Source organism: Pelmatolapia mariae, linkage group LG20 (assembly GCF_036321145.2).
Source record: "Pelmatolapia mariae isolate MD_Pm_ZW linkage group LG20, Pm_UMD_F_2, whole genome shotgun sequence".
Classification (NCBI taxonomy): Eukaryota; Metazoa; Chordata; class Actinopteri; order Cichliformes; family Cichlidae; genus Pelmatolapia; species Pelmatolapia mariae.
The window spans coordinates 2,306,063-2,327,118 of record NC_086244.1 but is presented as its reverse complement, the minus strand read 5'-3'; the positions used below and the strand labels follow the sequence as shown (position 1 = coordinate 2,327,118).

The window sequence follows — 21,056 nt, the reverse complement described above, 5'->3', positions numbered from 1 at the left end:
GGTTTTGAGCAAGTCGCTGGGCAACAACACATTTCAGTGTTCATTTAATAGTTTTTAGCTAACAATGAGAATTTATGTAGACAGTGACAAAACAAGCAAGCCTCTGAAAGCGTGAGGGTCGGACAACCAATCCTGTTTAAACACACACACACACACACACACACACACACACACACACACACACACACACACACACACACACACACACACACACACACACACACACACACACACACTCTCAACAAATCAGTACTGTGTGCAGATTTTAACAGACGACAGTATAATGTTGACATTAGTCAAAGTCAAAAAATCAATTTCATAAGGAAACACTGATGCATGAGCTCTCTAATAAGAAATCTGCAATGTCAATAAAGCACATTAAAGTCACATGAATTCATTTTTCTTGTCAACAACAAACCTGTTACAGCAGCTCCCACAGAATACTCCTATTATAACCCAAGAATGGAGCTGGTGGCACGTTTCTACTCTGTTGTACTGAGACTAGTGGGGAAATGTAACTTTTAGCTCTCTGTACTCAGTGATGCGTGACGCTGTGCAGCTCCTGTTAACCCTCAGCCAGAGTCTGCACACTGAGCTAACACTCTGTGCTGAAAATCGTTGCCTAACCTGAGAAACTGTTACAAAAGGATTTTTCTCACTGCAGTATGGCTCTTGACCTCTTTAGTTCGTTTTCACCTGGACTGGCTTGTGTGTCTTTCCTTCCAGAATGAAAACCCCATCGATCCAGAGGAGGACATGGAACTGACTCTAGAGGGAGCAGACTTTCCTTCAAACCCACACACTTCATGCTCTCTCAGCTCCTCTCATAATACTGGCTACTACCGCCTCCACCAAGGAGGAGAAGGCAGGTCATCCTTTCCTTTAGGAGGAGCAGGGGGAGGCAGAGAAGGTGAGGGGGAAGATGAAGAGGATGAAGAAGGAGAGGATGGCGAGCAAGGAGAGAAGGACGACAAAGAGCCACCGGTCCCCCTCCCTCCTCTGCTGAACTTGGCACCTCTGCTGTCCAACAGCCAGGAGCTGGACAGCGGGGTGGGTCGGACAGATGACAGCACCCGCTATGAGGATACATCTGAACATGACCTGCTGGGTGATCAGACCAGTGCCTGTAACACCAACACCACCAACACACCAGGCAGCACCAGGAAGTTCAGATCTGGACCCAGCCCCAGGTACCAGAGAAAGAAAGTTTATTCAAATTATTAGGAAAAAAAATGACACTCACAAGCTACAATTTGAGTTTAAGTGTTTTTCTGTCATGCTCATATTTCTGTACCCAGGCCAAGTCCTAGACCTAGTCCTGGCCTCGGCCCCAGCCCTAGGCCTAGCCCCAGCCCTGGGCATGGTCGAGGAGACACCACCCCTCCTTTTCTCCACCTGCGCGATCTCCAGCTCAGCTCTGACTCTCTCCCAGGTCTGGACTGGGGAGCTGGAGGAGGAACAGCAGGAGCAGCATACAGTCCTCACCACCATCACCACCATAAGGTATACTAAGTTCAAATCCTATTAGGTGATCATTTCATTGACTTATTGTCACTAAATAAAAAGCTCCAAACCTGGTACTATCCACTTTGTCTGCAAACAGTCAAATACATCAGCACAACTGTGCAATCACAGATGGTTTGTCTCACCCTAGAGACCACGATCATTTGTGAGGTGTTTGTAAAATACTTCTGCAGGAAACAATGGGCTTGAAACTGAGTACCACTGACATGGGTCAGAGAGTACTCTGATGGACTCATACACTTAATTTCTATGGCGCATTATGAAATGAGCAGCATGGAGGTACAGCAGTTACTACTTTTGCCTTACAGCAAGGAAGTCCTGGGTTCAAATCCAGTCTCTGTGTTGTTTCCAACAGTGCAAAGAAATTCTTGGGTTTAGGTTAACTAGTTTCATTTTAAACTGACTGTGTCAAGAATGTGTGTAAAATGTGAGTGTGAATGGCTGACTACTCTGTGACAGACTGGTAACCTGTTCAGGATGTACTCTCACTCTATGATAGCTGGGGCCCCGAATTGTATAAGAGGAAGAAAACAGGTTTATAAAAAATGCAAAATAATAAGACATTTCTTTAAGATGTCCCTAATAATGCAGGCAGATTCTCTGTGGGATGTACTTTATGCTCAGATGTGACTCAGCACCAAGGAAACCCTCAAAGCTGTTATCTGAAGTGGTACTCTTGAGTTGTTTCATAGCAACAAGGCATGGGACCAACACTTCCACTGAAATGGGAATGCAAAAGCAAACACCTACCAGTGCTTGTCAGATATACTGATACTGTGTTACCAACCATAATGCAGCTATGAAGGAAATTCTATCGGTCATGTCAGAAACATCTGAAGCATTTCTCTGACAGACTCTGACATTTAAGCACAGACCAGAGTTGTGAAGCAGCTGACAAACTTAGTGCTACTTGTAACACATCTCACCAACATTTCCTGAGATCTGTCATTGGATATACCATTGATTTAGTATTTAAAAAAATACTAATAAATGTTTCTGGTAGATTATTTTGCACTGAAAGGACCCAAACCCAGACTTTGTATTTTGGGTATCCTCAGAAAATATGAAATCATTATTCATATTTATCGTCAATAAAAAAAGCTGATTATCAATATTTGTGGTTACACACCATCATATATAATGAGCTCTATCTGATGTTACACCTGATGTCCAACCTGCAGCATTACCACCACCATCACCAGCCTCTGACAGTGACCATGATGATGCCGGGCCTGACGGAGGAAGAGTGCCAGCGTTACCAAGAGCTGTTAGAGATCAAATATCAGTACGAGAGACATTTGGAAAGACGCCGGAGAGAGCTGGAAAAGGAAACCGCTGAAGCAGAAGTTAAAGGTCCAGAGGAAGGGGACAAGGCAGCAGAGGAAGCTGAAGGCACAGCTTCTGAATCGGTAGTGGACGTGAAGAGCAAAGAGATGCTAAGTGAGCACGAGTTGGCGTTGATCGAGGAGGAGCTGCGCCACCTGGAGTTTAAGTGCCGCAACATTCTCCGAGCGCAAAAGATGCAGCAGCTCAGGGAGAGATGTCTGAAAGCCTGGATGATGGAGGAGGAGACGGTGGCAGGTGGAGCGGGCCGACCAGGACCCTCTGAAGGAGGTAACAGCCAACACCAGGGTAGGAAACAAATAACAAGCCCGGACATCTCGTCTGATGTTTAGGAAACATGTGAATTATGACACAGAATTATACTAGAAAAAAACTGTGATAAAACAACAAGCCATCATTTATGTATCCAGTTTACTTTGGTTTCATTAGACAAAGCAAAACAGTTTTGATTTTTAACAGTTCATTTATTTATAAAACGACTCTTCTATTTCTGAACTTATAGATTTGGATAACGAGGACAATGACGATCCTCATCACCACGAGTTGTCAGCCATCAACGAACTTCCGGAGCGCGAGCGATCGGATGACAAAGACAGCACCAGTGCCTACAACACCGGAGGGGAAAGCTGCCGGAGCACGCCATTGGTCAGCACCGAGCAGATCCCGCCTCTTCAGGAGGATGAAGATGAAGGAGGCAGACGCCTGACCTCTCCACCTCCGCTCCTCCCCCTCAGTCGCCTCCCCCCTCTAAACTCCCCCCTCACGCCTCGACGTCACAGGAGGGACCGAGACAGAGAGCGGCGTCACTCAAACCTCAGCGGCTCCTTCTCCCCGAGCACCTACAGGAAGTACGAAACCTCCAATGGAAACTTTGCAAATGGCTCAAGCTCCACCCCCTCTACGCCTTCAAAGTTCAGGTCTTGGTTTTGCTGCAATGAGCGTTCGTTTTATTTTCATATGCATATTGACCTTTGTGTTATGTTTTAATAATAGTGAATATTTTGATGTATTTTGCCTTCATCAGATCTCTGACCAGAGAAACGGGGTCAGCTTCTAGAAGGGGTATGGCTGATGGAGGGCGGAGCTCCAGAGGAGGTATAATCTTTCTCTGTAAGCATATCGGGGTCATTTTAAAAGCCTTTCCGCAGGTTTATAATGAAGAAACAAGCATATGCTCTAAAGAACACTCTCCTCCTTCAGCACTAAACTGTAGCGTACTTTTAAACTGATGTTTGTGGGTAACGTGTAAAACATCTAGCAGGTTATTGATGATTATTTCTATTACTTCTATGACTGCAGGTGGAGCCACCTACAGGCCTGAAGGTGGAAGTGCAGAGTCGAGCCCCTATTTCACCCGGAGGCAGCACAGACACAGCAAACCATTAGAACGCTATCAGAGCTGCATGACCCTGCCCTCCGAAGGTCTGGTGGACCCCCTGGACCGAGTGAGAGACAGAGCCAGGGCAGAGGGGGAGGAAAGGGGGGTAGCCACAGGCAGCAGTGGGCCAGCAAGCCCCAGGAGTGTGAACAGCGCCCCCTGTGGTCTGGAGGACCACCGTGCAGGTGCCTCACGGTTAGGACTGGCCTTACCTCTTGGACTGACTCACTCATCACCAAACGCGTCTCCACAGCGCATGGAGTGGAAGGTAAACGGTGCAATAACACTGAAGGGAAAAGAATAAAAGTTAAACTGGTGGAGTAGCTGCAAAATGACCAGTCCAGCATATCAAGGGACTCATCACAGGTTCCTCTCCTACAAGGCTGGACATCATTTGATGTCTGGCCTTAATAACAACAACAAGATTGTTATGTTTTTGATTATGATCACCAGGAAAGAGATTAATTCTTTCCCTGCTGTGTTTTATCTTTTGAAAGATGCACTACTACTGAATTCCTGGAGCTACGTAATCAATAAAAAATAAACTTTCTACATTCAGCTTAAAGACTCAAGGCCGAAGAAAAGCAAGAGATCCATCAGCAGCATGCAGCAGCAGAAACATTTCAAAGCAAACCTTCCAGAGAGCTGAAACTTTAAATGTCTGGTCTTCCGTTGAGATGAGATGCTACGTGTTCTTTTCGTGTCCAGGTAAAGATTCGCAGCGATGGGACTCGTTATGTGGCCAAGCGGCCGGTCAGAGATCGTCTGCTGAAGGCCAGAGCCATGAAGATCCGCGAGGAACGCAGCGGCATGACGACAGATGATGACGCTGCCAGTGAAATGAAACAGGTAGAGTCTGCAAACATTAATGACAACATGTCATTGGACCAAAAGAGCTGAGATTCAAACAAAAATGTCCAGTATGTGCTGTTACTTGTTTTCTGATGAGCAAATCTCGATTCACATGCTGTGACATCATTTTCAACTGTCATTAAATCCTAGTTTACATAAAACAGAAGTACTTGAGTCCCTATATTTTGCTTCTTAGCCCAATAAACATGACAAAGTCTCATTAAACCAGCTTTAAACTGGTTTCTGTCCTCTGCACAGGGTCGATACTGGAGCAAAGAGGAGAGGAAGCAGCAGCTGCTGAGAGCTCGAGAGTACAGAAGAAGAAGAGAGTTCATGATGCAGAGCCGCCTGGACTACATGAGAGGAGACAGGTACAGGGCAAAATCTACAACGACAGATTTTTTAATCATTATTACAGATACAAACATAAAAGGTGCCACATTTATCCTCAGAGTGTGAAGTTTATCACTGTCAGAAGTCTTTTCAACTGTCGTCTGTCGGTAGAAATGATGGTGCTGAAATAACACATTTACTTTTGCCTAATGTTTAAAACGTTGTGCCATAAGAGTTTACCCACCTCTGTATTCATCAGCACAGTTGGTGTGAAAATCCATAAAACATCCCAAAGACAAACTCCTCGTTAATCCAGACCAACAATCCATCAGTCAAGCGGCCATTGTGGTTTTCTGGAAATACAGACACTAAAATGGTGAATTCTTTGTCTGTGGGTCAGTGAACCATTACAGACCCGAGATCCTTGAGATCACCTGTGAAATCCTGTCAGCACAGACCTTTAAAGGGTCAGAGGTCAGGAGAGAAGAGCGGAAACCTCACATACCTTCAAAGTAAATAACAAAATAATTATAGAGACACTGGTGCTGAAAATCAATGTTTTTAAAACACAGGTCTGACTTCATTGGTCCATCTCACGGTGCTCAACTGATGAGTGAAGGCAGATTACAGGAGGACAGTAAACTCAGTGAGAACAGGAAGAAAATGGCGGCACTGTGGACAACTGAGAAGAGAGCTAATAGAGTTTAATGAACACATTTTGAATACTGAATAATTCATATTGTACTATTACACACATACTGATATTACACTGCAGTGCAGCTTTTTGATTTTATGTGTAGCTTTAAATATTGCGTAACTTTGTTATGCACTGAAATGTCGTATCTGTGGCTCCGACCCTCCGACGAGTTCCTCAGGCTTCCCTTCAAACAGTAATAAGGACTTCATGTGTACAGTTGTATGAAAAGAAAGAAGTTTGAGGTGTCTGCATGTTTAGTTTTTTTTTTATATTTTATTTTAACACCTTGAAATATTTGAAGCAACTGTTTATGTCCACCAGGGGGCAGAATGCATCCTACTGGTGAGAGCCACAGGACTCAATCGTGCAGTAGACAAGTGGATTAACAAAAGTGTTTACACAAAAACAAACTAGAGAAAAAGAATGAAAATGACACATTTACCTCATTACGTGAAGTTCATGAAGGCACTGATCACAGTCTTTTTATTTTCAGGGATCTTTTGTCATCAACAGGGGGCGCTGAAGAGCCCCATTTATCCCAGAGCCTCCAGTTTAATGTGCAGCATAACTCCCCCAGCAGCAACATCCTGCAGCTGAGCCAGAAGAAAATCACAAAGAGGAGGAATCGTCGCATTCTCGACAACTGGATCACCATCCAGGAGCTGCTGGCTCACGGCTCGAGGTCACCAGATGGAAAGAAAATTTACAACCCTCTGCTGTCTGTCACTACTGTGTGACCTCAACGAGGAGAGGAGGAAAGAGTGAGATCAAGGAGACGATGGAAACACACAGTGTGGACCTGGAAGTGAAGCTCAACGCTCTTTTATTGTGGAGTTAAAAACATGAACACACCAGAAAGAGAGAAACTTAAAGAATTATAAAAAAAGGTCGATAAGAAGAGGAGAGACTTAAAACAGAAACATTTGGCCTCAGAGGAGGAATCGGAGATGAGTGAATACAGAGAATGAAGCTAAAACTTTAGAGTTTATACTAAACTGTTTGGATGGAAAACAATCCTCTTTACTTTATGACGTCACTTCAAACTCATTAGAGATACACATAAGGACGCACGAGCCTCGAAAGGAAACAGAAACGTCCTGTTCTGGCTTCGGCTCTTAATCTCCTGCACCGGCCTGGCTGTGACAGTCTGAAAAAAAGCACAGGTTTGATCTCCTGGTCCTTCAATCAGGTGCAAAGTCACATCGCTGTTAATTACAAATTTTCCTGTGAATAGCAAATTTGTGCTCATGCTAAGATTTTTCCATCAAGAAAAAATGACTAGAAGTGTAATTTTAAGAGAAAAAAAGGCCAGAAGAATGGACGTTTATGGAGGATCAAAACTGAAAACATCACAAATAAAGGAAGGAAAACATGAACGTTTTCTTTCACATTCATTATTTTTTGATATATTTCTTTCTGTCCGTGTTGCTGCTGAACATGAAGCAGATTCAAGGTTCGACCCCCCCCGTCAGCTGCGTGGGGTCCTCATGTTTGCTGTGTCTGTGGCTTCTCTCGGTACTCCAGCTTCCCCTCCACACTGGTCGCAGGTGTGAGAGCTCTCTGTGATAAACTGGCAGCCAGTTCAGGGTGGACTCTGCTTCTGACCCCGTGGACCCTCGAATAGGAACAACATTCCTGCCACCATCAGTTGGATAAGCAATATTTATCCCTATATGATATGTGATATCCCTACTTATCTATCCAAACGTATTGTTGTTCATTCAAAACAAATCAGTTTGGGAAGAAATAGGAGTGAAAATTCCAAAACTTTATACATAAAAAATAAATAAAGTAATTCATTTAAAAACAAACTAAATGAATGAAATGATTACAAAATGATAAAAAACAAACACTAAAAACTGTAAAAATTCATGTATTTGAAAAGTTTTGGTCCTTCATGAACTCCTCGGCGCCACGTGTGAAGCAGCGACAACACCGCCAGGAAGGAAGTGACATCACTGTTTAAGGACAATACATATTTACTCAAACATTTACTGATACTGAGTAAAATATGATTACACTGTGGAAGATGAGCATTGAGCTGCTGTGTGATCTGTGCTGTCACGGTTACGTTACACAACACCTGTCTTCTAATCATCATTTGTAAATCGCTTTCTCAGAAAACCTTTTAAAGTTATAACTTTTGTAAACAGTTTATTCATGTTGATGGTTGGTATATGTTAAATGTTAAGTCTAATATTGTTGTTAAAATTTTATAAATTTTATAGATTGTGTTGTTTATCGTGCAGGAGCGAGCTGCAGGTCGGTCGTTGTGCTGGACCTGCAGACTGCGCAGGTGTTCAAAGGAGAATGCATGACAATGATGTACTGGACTATTATTGGATATCATTCTTACAGTGCTGTAGAGTACATTTTTAGCAGTGAAAGGTGTGAAAGTGTTAAAATAAAATAAAAAGGCAGATGAAAGTCAAATTAAAGTCAGATGAGAAATAAAACGTGTTTGCTGCTTTCGTTGGTACATTTGGACATCCGTTTGTTTTAATTTATCAGCTGACAGAAATTTATTTACTTTATTAATGAATCTTAAATAAATAATGCTGCTAAGATTAAAAGAGTTTTGCTGACACGTTTGAATTTGGAATGTTCATTCTTTTAGTTTCCATCAAGAAGTTAAAGCCTTTGTCACTTTGTCACAGCAGTGTGGTTTTATAGTAAGAGTGTGCAGCTCCGCATCAGTGTGCTCAGTTCTTCATACTGTCTGTGGATATATTATGAAAAATATTGATCAGCAGGCCGAGTGATGTTCATTTTGGATATTTTGGGTCCTATCAGAGGTAATAATGCTCATTTAGGGAACAGCTCTTTGTGTTTGACGCGTCCACAGTCAGATCATCTCTCTTGTGAAACTAAAGCAGGAAGATATCAACAGCTTCAAAGCTAAACTTCACCAGTCAGTGACATCATCAAGATGTGAGTAAAAAGACTAGACTAGCTTTAGCTGCTTTGCCTTTATTGCTTCCTAATTAACACCATGTTCTGTGTGACTGTTAGGAGCCTCAGTTACAGTTAAATATAAATCAAACATACATCTATGAGACACCACGATGAAAGAGACACAAAACAACTCCAGTTTGTACCACTTTTTATTCTCTGCGGTTGTTTTTGTTAAATTGTTAATGACCCTTTGGGTCTCTGTACCCAGTTGTTCTGGTCAGTTATCCAAATATGATAATAAAGGATCACAGTCAGCTTTGTGCTTCTATCAGAGGACCTGAATGTGTGCAGGACACGAAGAAAATCATATTCTGTGGAACCAAGTGAACACTTTCACAGCGTGGACGTCACATGTTACATCCATTACAATAAAATCTGAAATCCATATTTTGTAGAAGCTGTAAATATTATAAATGCTGTAAAATTCATAACAAAGTAAAGGATGTAGTTTTAGAGTGTGTTTACAGTTTTTTCTGAATGCTTAAACCCTAACTGTGATTCTTATAGCACAATTTCTAAAACTATTAATACTTATAGCAAAACCACTCACTGAGTTTGCAAAACTAAAAGCACAAACACTGCTTTGCACTCAGTTTGCCATTTTGTAACACACACTTTGCAAACCTGTAGGCACAATTCACTGCACAGCACTCTTTTTGCAGAACTTTAAACACAACTCACTGCTTTACACTCAATTACCAAATTTCCAACACACTCCTAGCAAAATTATACACATGTATGGCTATCATTAACACTATTTTGCCAACTGTCTGGCACACTTTCACATGGGAAAACTGTTTTAGATAATTAGTCCACTTTGCAATCAGCCTAAGCACTATAAACAGGCCACAGGTAAGCTGTCTATGTGAGTACAATGGAGGGAGCAGCAAGAGTGGGAAGAGTGAGAATCAGAGGAGGCCGAGGGAGAGGACGTGGAGGTGAAGAAGTTGGAGGAAGAGGACGTGGAGGAGCAAGAAGAGGACGAGGAGGGGAAAGAGGAAGGGTAAGAAGAGTAAGAAACAGAATAACTGATGACATCAGAGCTACAATAGTGGACCATGTCATCAACCATGGGATGACCCTGAGGGAAGCTGGCCAACGGGTTCAGCCTAAACTGAGCCGCTACACTGTGGCAGGCATCATTAGGACATTTCAAAATGAGAATCGGTAAGTACTTTGTAGCACTGCCATACTCTAATGAGAAACACAACAGTACCATACATGCAAAAATACTGAAATTGTTACTTCACAGAATTGCCAGACGTCCAGCTGTTGGGGGCAGAGGCAGAATGTTCACTCCAGAGCAAGAGACCCATATAGTGAACATGGTGATTGCCAATAATGCAATAAGACTGCGCGAAATACAGCAGCGCATAATTGATAATGACACCATCTTTCAAAATATACACAGTGCAAGCATTTCTGCACTGAGTCGTGTACTTGCGCGCCACAGAATAAGAATGAAGCAAATTTACAGAGTTCCTTTCGAGAGAAACACAGAACGTGTAAAGCAACTGCGATATGACTATGTGCAGGTAAGCTAGTGTCATTGGTTCTGAATTTGGAAGTGCATACTGTAGTGCTGTGCATGGGCCTGATGTGTTGCATTTATTTTGTCTTGTCCAGAGAGTGATGGAACTAGAAGCAGATGCAATGGGACATGAGCTACTTTTTGTGGATGAGGCCGGTTTTAACCTCAGTAAAACCAGGAGACGTGGCAGGAACATTATTGGACACCGTGCCATCATCACTGTCCCAGGACAACGTGGTGGTAACATAACCATGTGTGCAGCTATAAGCCAAAATGGTGTTGTTCACCATCATGCAACCATAGGCCCATACAACACTGCACACATTATTGCATTCCTGGACACCTTGCATGACATGCTCACTGTTCAGAGACCACAGCAGACCCGATATGTCATCATATGGGACAATGTTAGTTTCCATAGGGCTGCTTTGGTCCGCAACTGGTTTACAGACCACCCATCCTTCATGGCACTCAACCTCCCTCCATACTCTCCATTCTTAAATCCCATCAAGGAGTTCTTCTCTGCCTGGCGCTGGAAAGTGTACGACCGTCATCCTCATCAACAGGTAGCCCTTTTACAGGCAATGGAGGAGGCATGTGGAGATATTGACCAGGCATCATGTCAGGCCTGGATACGGCATTCAAGGAGATATTTTCCCCGGTGCCTTGGACTGGAGGATATCGCATGCGATGTGGACGAAATTTTGTGGCCGGACCCAGAAAGACGACATGATGTAGGCTGATTGTCTTTTTTTTCCTTTTTTTGTGAAATTCCTATTTTGTGTTCTGACTTTGTCTTGGTTTTGATGAGTGTGAATAAACACCAATACTTGAAGTTTGGATCCTTGTATGTTTACATGACACTATGACAAAAGTGTGACCTCAAATTGACATCTGTACACAGAGAATGCAAAAGCCAGGTGTGTTTTGTATTCATACCATCAGTGTGCAGGTGGCGCATTGTGTGCTTAGTAGATGATGGCTTGTGTGTACTGTTTGATACGAAAACACCATTTTTACGAAGGTGTGAAGAGTTAATCTAGCTGTGTTCGCTTTTGCAAGAGAACTACAATGTTTTGATAATTGGGTGACAGGTTTTCTTATTTGTGTGTAGAGTTTTGCAAAAATAGCCAATAGTTACAAAAAATGTGCTTAAGCAATCAGAAAAAACTGTAATAGACGCACACCAAATGCTGAACAAGTCTGGAGGAAATTGTTGGTCAACAGTGACACCTGCTGGTTGGATGTGGAAGCACTTTTCACATGTTTGAGCTGGGGGGTGTTAGAGTTCCCCTCTGTGACGCCCCATGAGACATTAATACCACATTAAATACTCTAGAAAAAGCATTGAGCTTAATATTAAATTAAATGCAATTTGACTTTAAAGGTTTTTTACATTTTAGCATTGATATTTGATATTTTTCAATCATTTTTCATCTTACACATTTACACTGTCGTAGACAAGAGCATGTTAGTGTCTTTGAGGACAGTGCGCTCCTTCCTGCTTGTAAATGAGTCACTTGCTGATTTGTTTTGTCTGATGAGTTCAGAATCAGTTTGTTTCTGTCAATGAAATTTGATTTTAAATCAACAGTTTTTATTATACAGAGTACTGAATGACAGCATGTGAAGCCTTGTCAAGGTGACTTAAGACTAAAATAATAAAATAAAATAAAAATGAACCTAATACTACTCCAAATATCAAAACATGAAACAAAGCTAAGAATCTGGACAAAGTAGTAAAATAAAAATAAACATAGTAAACGTAAAAAGTCACAGCAAGCCAAAAGAGAGAGAAAGATTTCAGTGTCAGGTAAGAGTCGCATTTCACAGAAGGTACACACAGTTTGTTAAACAAGTCTGTTTGTTACAGGAGGCCAATCACAAACTCACTATTACTTCAAAATGTGCCAACAGGTGTGCTGAAGCTCACGAGGGTGTTGGATCATTTCTGTGGACCAAATTGTATTTAGGAATATCACTTCCTCATGTGCCCCAAACACAAACTGAGGTTGACACCCATGACCTACGTGTAGCTTATATTTATTTATTTGTTTTTATAAGAGTGTGGTCATACACATGGGCATAAAACTTTATAAAACATCAGTTTTTCATAGATGATTGTAATCACTCTTGAATCCCCTTGTGAATCGTGTGAGTGTGTAAGAGTGTCGAGTAGGTTGGGTCCTGGTCACTGCTGATTGGATCGAGGCTCTCGTAGACGGCGTCTTCACGTGTGTGAAAAACGCAGTTTTCATAAGGTTCAATCTGAAAATAGAAACAACAATTTTAAAAGAGTATCTGGTGAGAATGTTTCCACTGAAACGAAACAAAACAAACAAAACTGACTTTAAGTTTCCTTTAACTCTGCCCAGCTCTTCAAATAATCCTGCTTGTGTTGCCATCTAGTGGTGACAACTGTGTGTGAATGGAGTTACACGGGCGTGGCATCCCTCTGAGATATGATGCACGGGCAGCATGGTGAGCTGCCAGCTTCTCTTTGTTCTGTTGGTTTCATAGTGAAATTACCCTTTGCTGTGGTTCTGTTTATATGCTTGGAGCTGAGGATGTCATTTCTAATAAACACCTCTGTGATTCTGCTTTGAGGTAATCTGAATACATTTTTTGCATAGATGGAGATACAAATAAATGAAATTCTCACACTCTCTGAGGTTCAGACAGATTTCTTTTAGGTTTGGATGCATTTTATTACAAGTATCTAAAACACATTGTGTTACTGCACTGAGCCTGTTAGTTGATGGTTGGAGGGATTTGCTTTTCTGATTTTTCTAAAGCAGACTTTCCTGGTGGGTTTAGACGGTGATTAGGTTCAGGAAAAAAAATATTGTGCACATGGTCAACAATGACAGTAAAAACAATAAATAAAAATAAACAGTACCTCTGTGTTTCTGTAATCAAGGGTTACTCCTGTGAAACGGAGACAAACAACAGTCTTGATTTGAATACATAGCAAAGAAATGATAAACATGCAGTTGGAGAATACTCACCATCAACCTTCCTTTGTGTCTTCTTTTTGCAGCGCAGGAACAGAACGGCTGCCAACACCAAAACGACCACAGGAACACATACAACCAGAGGCAGGAAGTGCTCTGAGCGTGCGTTGGAGACCGAGGCTGAGGAAAAGGAGAAGGGATGTGATGAGCCACCAATCAGAAGAAAGATGCCATTAATGGGGAAAGAGCTATGAGACCCTGCTGCACGTTAGAAACAGAATAGGTCCATTTTGGCATGTATTGAGTTAAAGTCTTATTAACTGATTGTGTATTTTGAGTTTGTCATGCAGTCACTTGCTGAACATAACTGCATTTTTGTGACTTTTATGTTTTTCAGCACAAAATGTTGGTTTTTGAGGAATCACACAGTTTAATCTCTGCACCTTTAAACTCACTACTTACCGTCTTCCGTGGTGCCTCGAGACAGAGTGATCGAAGGTGTTGAGCTGGGTGAGCTGGTAGTTGGAGCTGTGAACAACACAAAGACCCAACAGTGAAACGTAGTCTGTTAAACAGAGGTGAACTTTTCGTTTTTCAAATATCCCAAAACAAGTTCATTTCTGGTAAATGTTAATAATAATCTAATAAAACTCACCAGCTTTAACAATGAGTTTAACCTCCTGTTCTGACTTCCCAAAGAATCTGCTTATACCACACATGTAACGCCCAGCGTCAGACTTGGTCAGTGGCTTGATGGTCACAAACAGGACAGAAGAAGACATTGTACCTTCATATTCAATGCTAAATTTGCCTTCTTGTGCTTTTTCCTCAGATGTTTCAATAAGAACATGGCATTGTTCGGAATTTCCCTTACAGAAGAACTTCCTGCTTCCAGAGACAGAAAAGTGGCATCGCACTGTGATGCCTTGTCCTTCAGTTCCTGTTACTGATATAACCTGTGCACTGATGAGCCCACACAACGCTGCTGGAAAGAGAAGACGCAAACTCAAAACACGTAACCTAGTAGTGAAACGTGTAAAGAAAGCAGAAGCAACAGTGAGCAACGTTCAGCCTTTCACAGTTACCGCTGTAGCTTAGTTAATTTTATTAGTCCCAAAATACATAAAGCTTGATAACTTCTCTGAGATAAGTTTAGATTGTTTTTAGTTTGTCTTTAGATCAGTACAGAGCGCCGGCTGTGTGGTGAGAGAGCTGTAAAACAAGGTCAGTTGTATCATTTCCTTATTCTATAAACAGACACCTGCAAACAGACGCACGTCTCATATCAGCCAGCTCGCTTTAACAAACTTATGTAGCAAGCAAACAAAATAATGTTTCATTATATGGTTCTTCTCAATTTTCTGAAGGTGTGAAAGATTTCTGGAGACAGAGAGCGTGCACAGGCGACACCTCGGTGCTGATAGTAGTATCTCATATTCACTACACGCACAAAGTGAGCGGTCCTCATTTTGTGCTTTGTTTTTACTCTATTTTAAAGCTTTTGAACTTTACTACTTTAAAAGATAAAAACAAATTTAAAGTGACTGTGAACCTTGATCTCCTCTGGAATAGAGACTAGACTAAAGTAAAAGTAAGAATAAAAACAAGTGTCTCACCAATCAAACGTGGCCTTGTGTCTAAAACAAGCCCCTTAAAGAATTAAAGATCTCACCATATATGAAGCAGCAGAGCAGAAGAGGGTGGATGCTCATTGTTGTGGAGAAAAGTCATTAAACTGACAGAGAGCGGTCTGAACTGTCTCGTCACCTCACTTGCTTTGCCGTGTTTGATCAGTCAGGAAGTTCTGATTTTGAAAGGTGATACGTCCTTCCTCTTTTCTCCCTTCTTCTGTGTAACTGTCCTTACAAGATAAATGATGCAACCAATCATCTTAAATTTATAGAAAAAAAACGCAATGTTTCTTTATCATTTTATTAATAGTTTCTCTTCCTGTATGTCTTGAACATAGATGAGGATGTAGCTTTGTATTTTTCTTTCAGTTCTCTGTCTTGACCATTATCTAGAGCTGCTATGCGTGAATGAGGCGTTCACTGAACCTTCAGTTTATGTTTCCATTTGTTTCTCCAGGAAGAAATAAGAAATCACACTTTACATTGACTTTAAATTAAGTGATGTGTGAAAGAAAAACTATATATTTGCAGTAATATTAAGTTCAGTGACCCAAACTTACTTCACACTGTAGGACACAAACAACGGTGGCGTGTTTGTGCTGACAGGAAATGGTTGGTTTTTGGACAGTATGAAGATTTAATCATCTACCAGCCAACTGTTGTTTTCACCTGATCAGCATGTGGCTTTCTCATCACACACGCACACACACACACACACACAGGCACAAACAGACACAAACAGGCACAAACAGGCACACACACACAAACAGACACACACACACAGGCACAAACGGACACACACACACACACACACAGGCACAAACAGACACACACACACACACACGCACACACACACACACAGGCACAAACAGACACACACACACACACAGGCACAAACAGACACACACACACACACACACAGGCACAAACAGACACACACACGCACACACACACGCACAGACACACACACACAGGCACAAACGGACACACACACACATAAACAGGCACACACACACAAACAGACACACACACACACACACGCACAACCAGACGCACACACACACAGGCACAAACGCATACACAAACGCACACAGACACACACAAATACAAATGTGTCTATCACACATTTAAAAGCAACACAGTTGAGACAAGTTAGTCAGTGAAGAAGAGAAAAACCCCTGAAACAATAAAATAAGACATAAGAAGCAAATACGGTAAAAATCTAACAAAAAAAACCCAAAAAACAAAACGAAACGAAAAGGAAAAGGAAAAATAAAACATGGTCCTATTACAGGAACGCCCCCCCCTTTTTTTCTTTACAAATTGGTGCAGCAACCTATTTAAGAATGCACAAATATAAAGTTGAACATCAGCATTTGGTGCAACCAGCTTTATTTTACAGTCCCAACTCTTCTGTTTCTTTGTCACTCACTATGTGTTAATGGACCTCTCTGCATTTAATCATTAGTTATTATTCATCTGTGGCTCTCTTCCACAGCATGTCTTTGTCCTGTCTTGCTGCCCTCACCCCCGACCTGTCGCAGCAGGTGAGCCTGGTTCTGCTGCAGGTTTCTTCCTGTTAAAAGAGAGTTTTTCCTTCGCATTGTTGCCTAGTGGTCATAGGTGGTCATCTGGTTGTTGGGATTTTCTGTTTTCTCTGTAATATTGTAGGAATTGCAGTATTATTGTGATTTGATGCTATATAAATACAACTGAACTTGACTGAACTAAATGGAGGCCTTACTACTGACTGCTTGAGTAGCAACACTTGTGTTTCCTTGTGTTGGAGAGCCATCTTGTGGCTGATTTAAGAATTGTTCAAACTAAAGTTTTTGCATTATTTTGTAACACGATTAGACTGATGCAGCTCTTTAATAGGACTGAAATAATGGTGTTTGAGGCCAGTTATGTTGACCTTATTTATCTTATTTATTTACCTTATGTTCTTGTTGTTTGTTTTAAAGATGGCGGTAGACTCTCATAGCCATCTTAAAGGTCTCCCCTGACCCTCTGTCTGAAATGATCACTCCTAAAACCTGTTCCAACTGATTTTCAGGCCAGTTCATGTGTAATTTGGCACATCTCAGCCTTTTCTACCTCTTTTCCATCCTTAACAAAGGCTTCTTGATAGTCACGCTTCCACTGAGATCATTTTTGATGAGGCTTCAGTGAGCAGTCGATGGATGAGCCGGAGGTCCAGTTCCGTTCCACTGAGACGCTCCATTGGCGCCTAACCACCAAACACCTCTATCTAAATTCTGTTCATCCATAAATCATATTCCTTCTTTCTAATGATCTCTCCTTATTGAACTAAGACTACTGAGGAAGTGATTGTTCAGCTCAAGAGTTTCACTTCTTTCTTTTTAAAAAAAGAAGTTTTAAAAAATGATGTTGTGAAATCACTTTTTCCAGCATTAAATTCGTATGAATTTAGAATTGACGACACCACTTACAAAAGAGAAAGTGAGTTTCGGTTCTCTCACTTCAGGAGGTCCAGCTAACCGGAAAAAGGTGCGACATACAGAGAACTTCCAGTTTTCTCACTTTCTTTTCTTCAGAATGTTTGATTTCAAAAATTTCTATGATTACTTATACATCAGGTTTTTTAAACTGGCATTTTATATTGACAAAAACAATAAAGATCTTTTGAAAAAGCAAAAATCCTGTCAACACCGTTCTTTTACTCATGCACACACACACACACACACACACGCACACACGCACACACGCACACACACCTACACAGACCTACACACACACACACACACAACCACACACACGCACACGCACAACCACACACACGCACACACACACACACACGCACACACACACACACACACACACACACACACTTTCACCCATCAATTACAGAAAGTACATGCAAAGTACTGCCTGATGTAAAAAGAGTTGTAAATTGTAAAAACTTCCTGTAAAGCAGCGAGCGCGCACACAGTGTGACACTAATGGCTGATTTAATTAGCTAGAAATGCACTGGTGTAATGCAGACCAATCACAGTAGGTATGGGATGTGTTGACCTCCATGGAAATGTGTAGTTGTATTTCCATGGACATGCATGGAGATTTAACACAGGAACATGAATCCCCTGTCAATGCAAAGACTGCATTGCAAGCGTATGTTACATGTTTTCAAAGATCATGCTCCAACATTATCTGTTAGTGTTTGAGCATTCAGAGAAGAAAAGCTGTGACTGTCTTCAGTTAAAAAATATAAAATAAGAAAATAAATTGAAAGAAGTAAACCTCAGGTTTCTAACTCACAGACAGAAATTGGAAAGCGTAAAGAGGAAGACACGTTTGATGTTTTCTCCAACAAGATCAAACTCAGAATGAAAATCCTCCATGGACTGAATATTGTACTGACTCTTTAATGATGCACAGTGATTTTGGACCACTGTTTTTTTTTCCACCAAAGCTGTAAAATAATGCCCTCTATAAATAAGAAATATTGCAAAAGTGAACTCTGTTTCACCTCAAGTGGCTCTTCAAAGCCATCCATGGTTTCTGAGCTGCACATGCCTGAATCTGTAGTTATTTCTCTAATGGGTCCACAGCAATATAAGAGCACTGGCTACTGATCTAATAATGTATAATCATAATAACATAAATGCATAAATTGTTTTTGTTTGTTTCCGTAAACTGGACATGTAGCATTTTGCAACCTACCACACATTATGCTTGATTTATTAAAGTGTTCAATGATCATAGAGGCAGCATTACCTAAACAACATTATGTATTGACCTGGATCAGGATCAGTTTGAGTGGATTTTTATTTTGTGTTTCTTCAGCCTCCACAGCACAAACAACAACACAGAGTTTTACCCCGGCCATCTCCACACCATCTTCATCAATTTATCCTAAATCTAGGAGCATAGAGGTGAAATGGGATAAGGAAGTATTAGCTTTCACAGCTTAAAGTCCACCTGACAACAACACAGAGTCACAGTTTCACTCCAGGATTCTCCAAACCTGCATCAGATTGTTCAGACTTCTTCTTACCTCTGGTTGTGTGTGTGTGTGTGTGTGTGTGTGTGCGCGCGTGTCCTTGCTGCGAGCTTTACTGCTGCTCGTATCCCTGTATAAGATAAAGAGGAAGGTTGTAGTGAACATAAAAGTTACTACAGAAACGTGACGGTGAGATTCTCAGAGTGTCTGAGTGCTGAGCTGTGTTTGTTCTAAACACACATAAATAAACATAATAGTCTTCATGGACAAATAACATCGTCTTCAGTTATTATTCAGTCTGCAGACAAAATTTCTGTGTTTAGTCATAATTTGAGTCTGACTGTGTGGATGGCACTGCCCAGCTATTATTTGAGGAATGTATCCCAGTCAAAATCAGTGATGATGATGATGATGATGATAACCATAATAAAAGACAATAAATGGAACAAGAAGCTGATTTCTTTTTTCTTTTTTTCTTTTTCTTTTTTACACTTATGCCATTTACAAGATGGAAGAGTCCTGCTGGAGATGAACACTCACATGTCAGGGTTTCATATGTGTGAAAGCATTTTGTAGAACTGCTGCCTGACACAGCGATGGTCTGACTGTATATAAGTTCATGACCCCATCACTAAACACTCACTAAACAGTTTCACTATGAGTTTTTTGTGTCATTCACTAGTTTCGGTTCTTATTGAATACATAATGAATCGGGATCCAAGTCCCTGTGTCAGTGTTAAAGAGAGTTTAACCTCAGTCATCCTGCAGTGACACTCTGTAACCCTGCTGCTGAAGCAGAAGTAGTGTTCATTCAGTCAGTGTCCACAATCCAAAGAAAACCATAGCTCAAGAATGATTTCCCCATTTGCACATATGGATGTACCTGCTTGTAATTAGTAGAAACGGTGGTGTCAAAAAATTAAACTTGTGTAACTACAAGCATACTCTGGCCTGTCCAAGTTTGAAAAGAAATACCTTAAACAGGTATAATGCTGTGTAATTCGTTGCCCTCATGCAAAATTAGAATGCAAAATATTTTCCTTGCAGGAAATGGATGGAAGTCAAATCAAAACACGTCATGCATGTTTGACTGATTACTGTTCAACATCACAGAGATGAAATTTGCATCACAGGGGCATCAAAAGTATGTAAAACTGTGCCCTAAGTTTTGATGTCTCCCATGTGCTTCATCTTGTGTTTGAGCTCACACACACGCGCGCGCACACACACACACACACACACACACACACACACACACACACACACACACACACACACACACACACACACACACACACACACACACAGAAAAACACCTTTGAATAACACTTCAAAAAACTCTTGACTAAAACCTTCTTCGGCTCTGGTTTTAAAGGATGCTATATCACACTTTTATCACATGCTACGCAGTGCTATGTTTTGTAAGCAGCATGAACAATGGCCTATAAATTACTTGACTGATTAATTCCCATTCAGCCATGCAAAGGCTTCTGGAGCACGCCGAGCTGTCATAGGGTGAAAGGCACGGAAGGTCAGACAAGCAGGGCATACCGTGCTGTCCAGCTGGTCACATCAGGTCAGCGGGCAGAGTTTTGCACTTCCCTGTGACAGTCTCCCTGGGCCAGTCTCCTAGTGAATTAAGCTCTTATCACTGAGGACAACATAAAATATCATGGGCACCATTTGTCTGTCACTTTTACTGTCATACTGCAACATATTGTTAGAGCATGTTATTTTGAACACTGCGTCCTATATTGTCAAAAGTATTCAGTCACTCATCCAAATCATTGACTTCCGTTGTTCCACTCACTTCCATGGCCACAGGTGTACTGGTGTACTATTTATATTTTATAGCTGCAAAGTTGGTGTGGAACACCCACAATTTGATTGCAT

The 21,056-nt window shown here is 41.4% G+C and overlaps 1 protein-coding gene across 2 annotated transcripts in view; it reads left to right on the top strand.

Moving 5' to 3' along the window:
* The window catches only part of LOC134619169 (PDZ domain-containing protein 4-like), a 61,465-nt gene extending 52,893 nt beyond the window's left edge, over positions 1-8,572 (top strand). The window contains exons 9-17 of one of the 2 annotated variants that reach the window (XM_063464943.1): positions 727-1,190; positions 1,299-1,503; positions 2,706-3,138; positions 3,371-3,785; positions 3,893-3,963; positions 4,168-4,514; positions 4,955-5,095; positions 5,357-5,469; positions 6,622-8,572. In XM_063464943.1, the coding sequence (XP_063321013.1) occupies positions 727-1,190; positions 1,299-1,503; positions 2,706-3,138; positions 3,371-3,785; positions 3,893-3,963; positions 4,168-4,514; positions 4,955-5,095; positions 5,357-5,469; positions 6,622-6,865 (2,433 nt within the window). In that variant the 3' untranslated portion in view covers positions 6,866-8,572. Of the gene's footprint in view, positions 1-726; positions 1,191-1,298; positions 1,504-2,705; positions 3,139-3,370; positions 3,786-3,892; positions 3,979-4,167; positions 4,515-4,954; positions 5,096-5,356; positions 5,470-6,621 lie in introns of both variants that reach the window. The other variant, XM_063464942.1, reaches the window with a different exon arrangement.
* Positions 8,573-21,056: the final 12,484 nt, after the last annotated feature.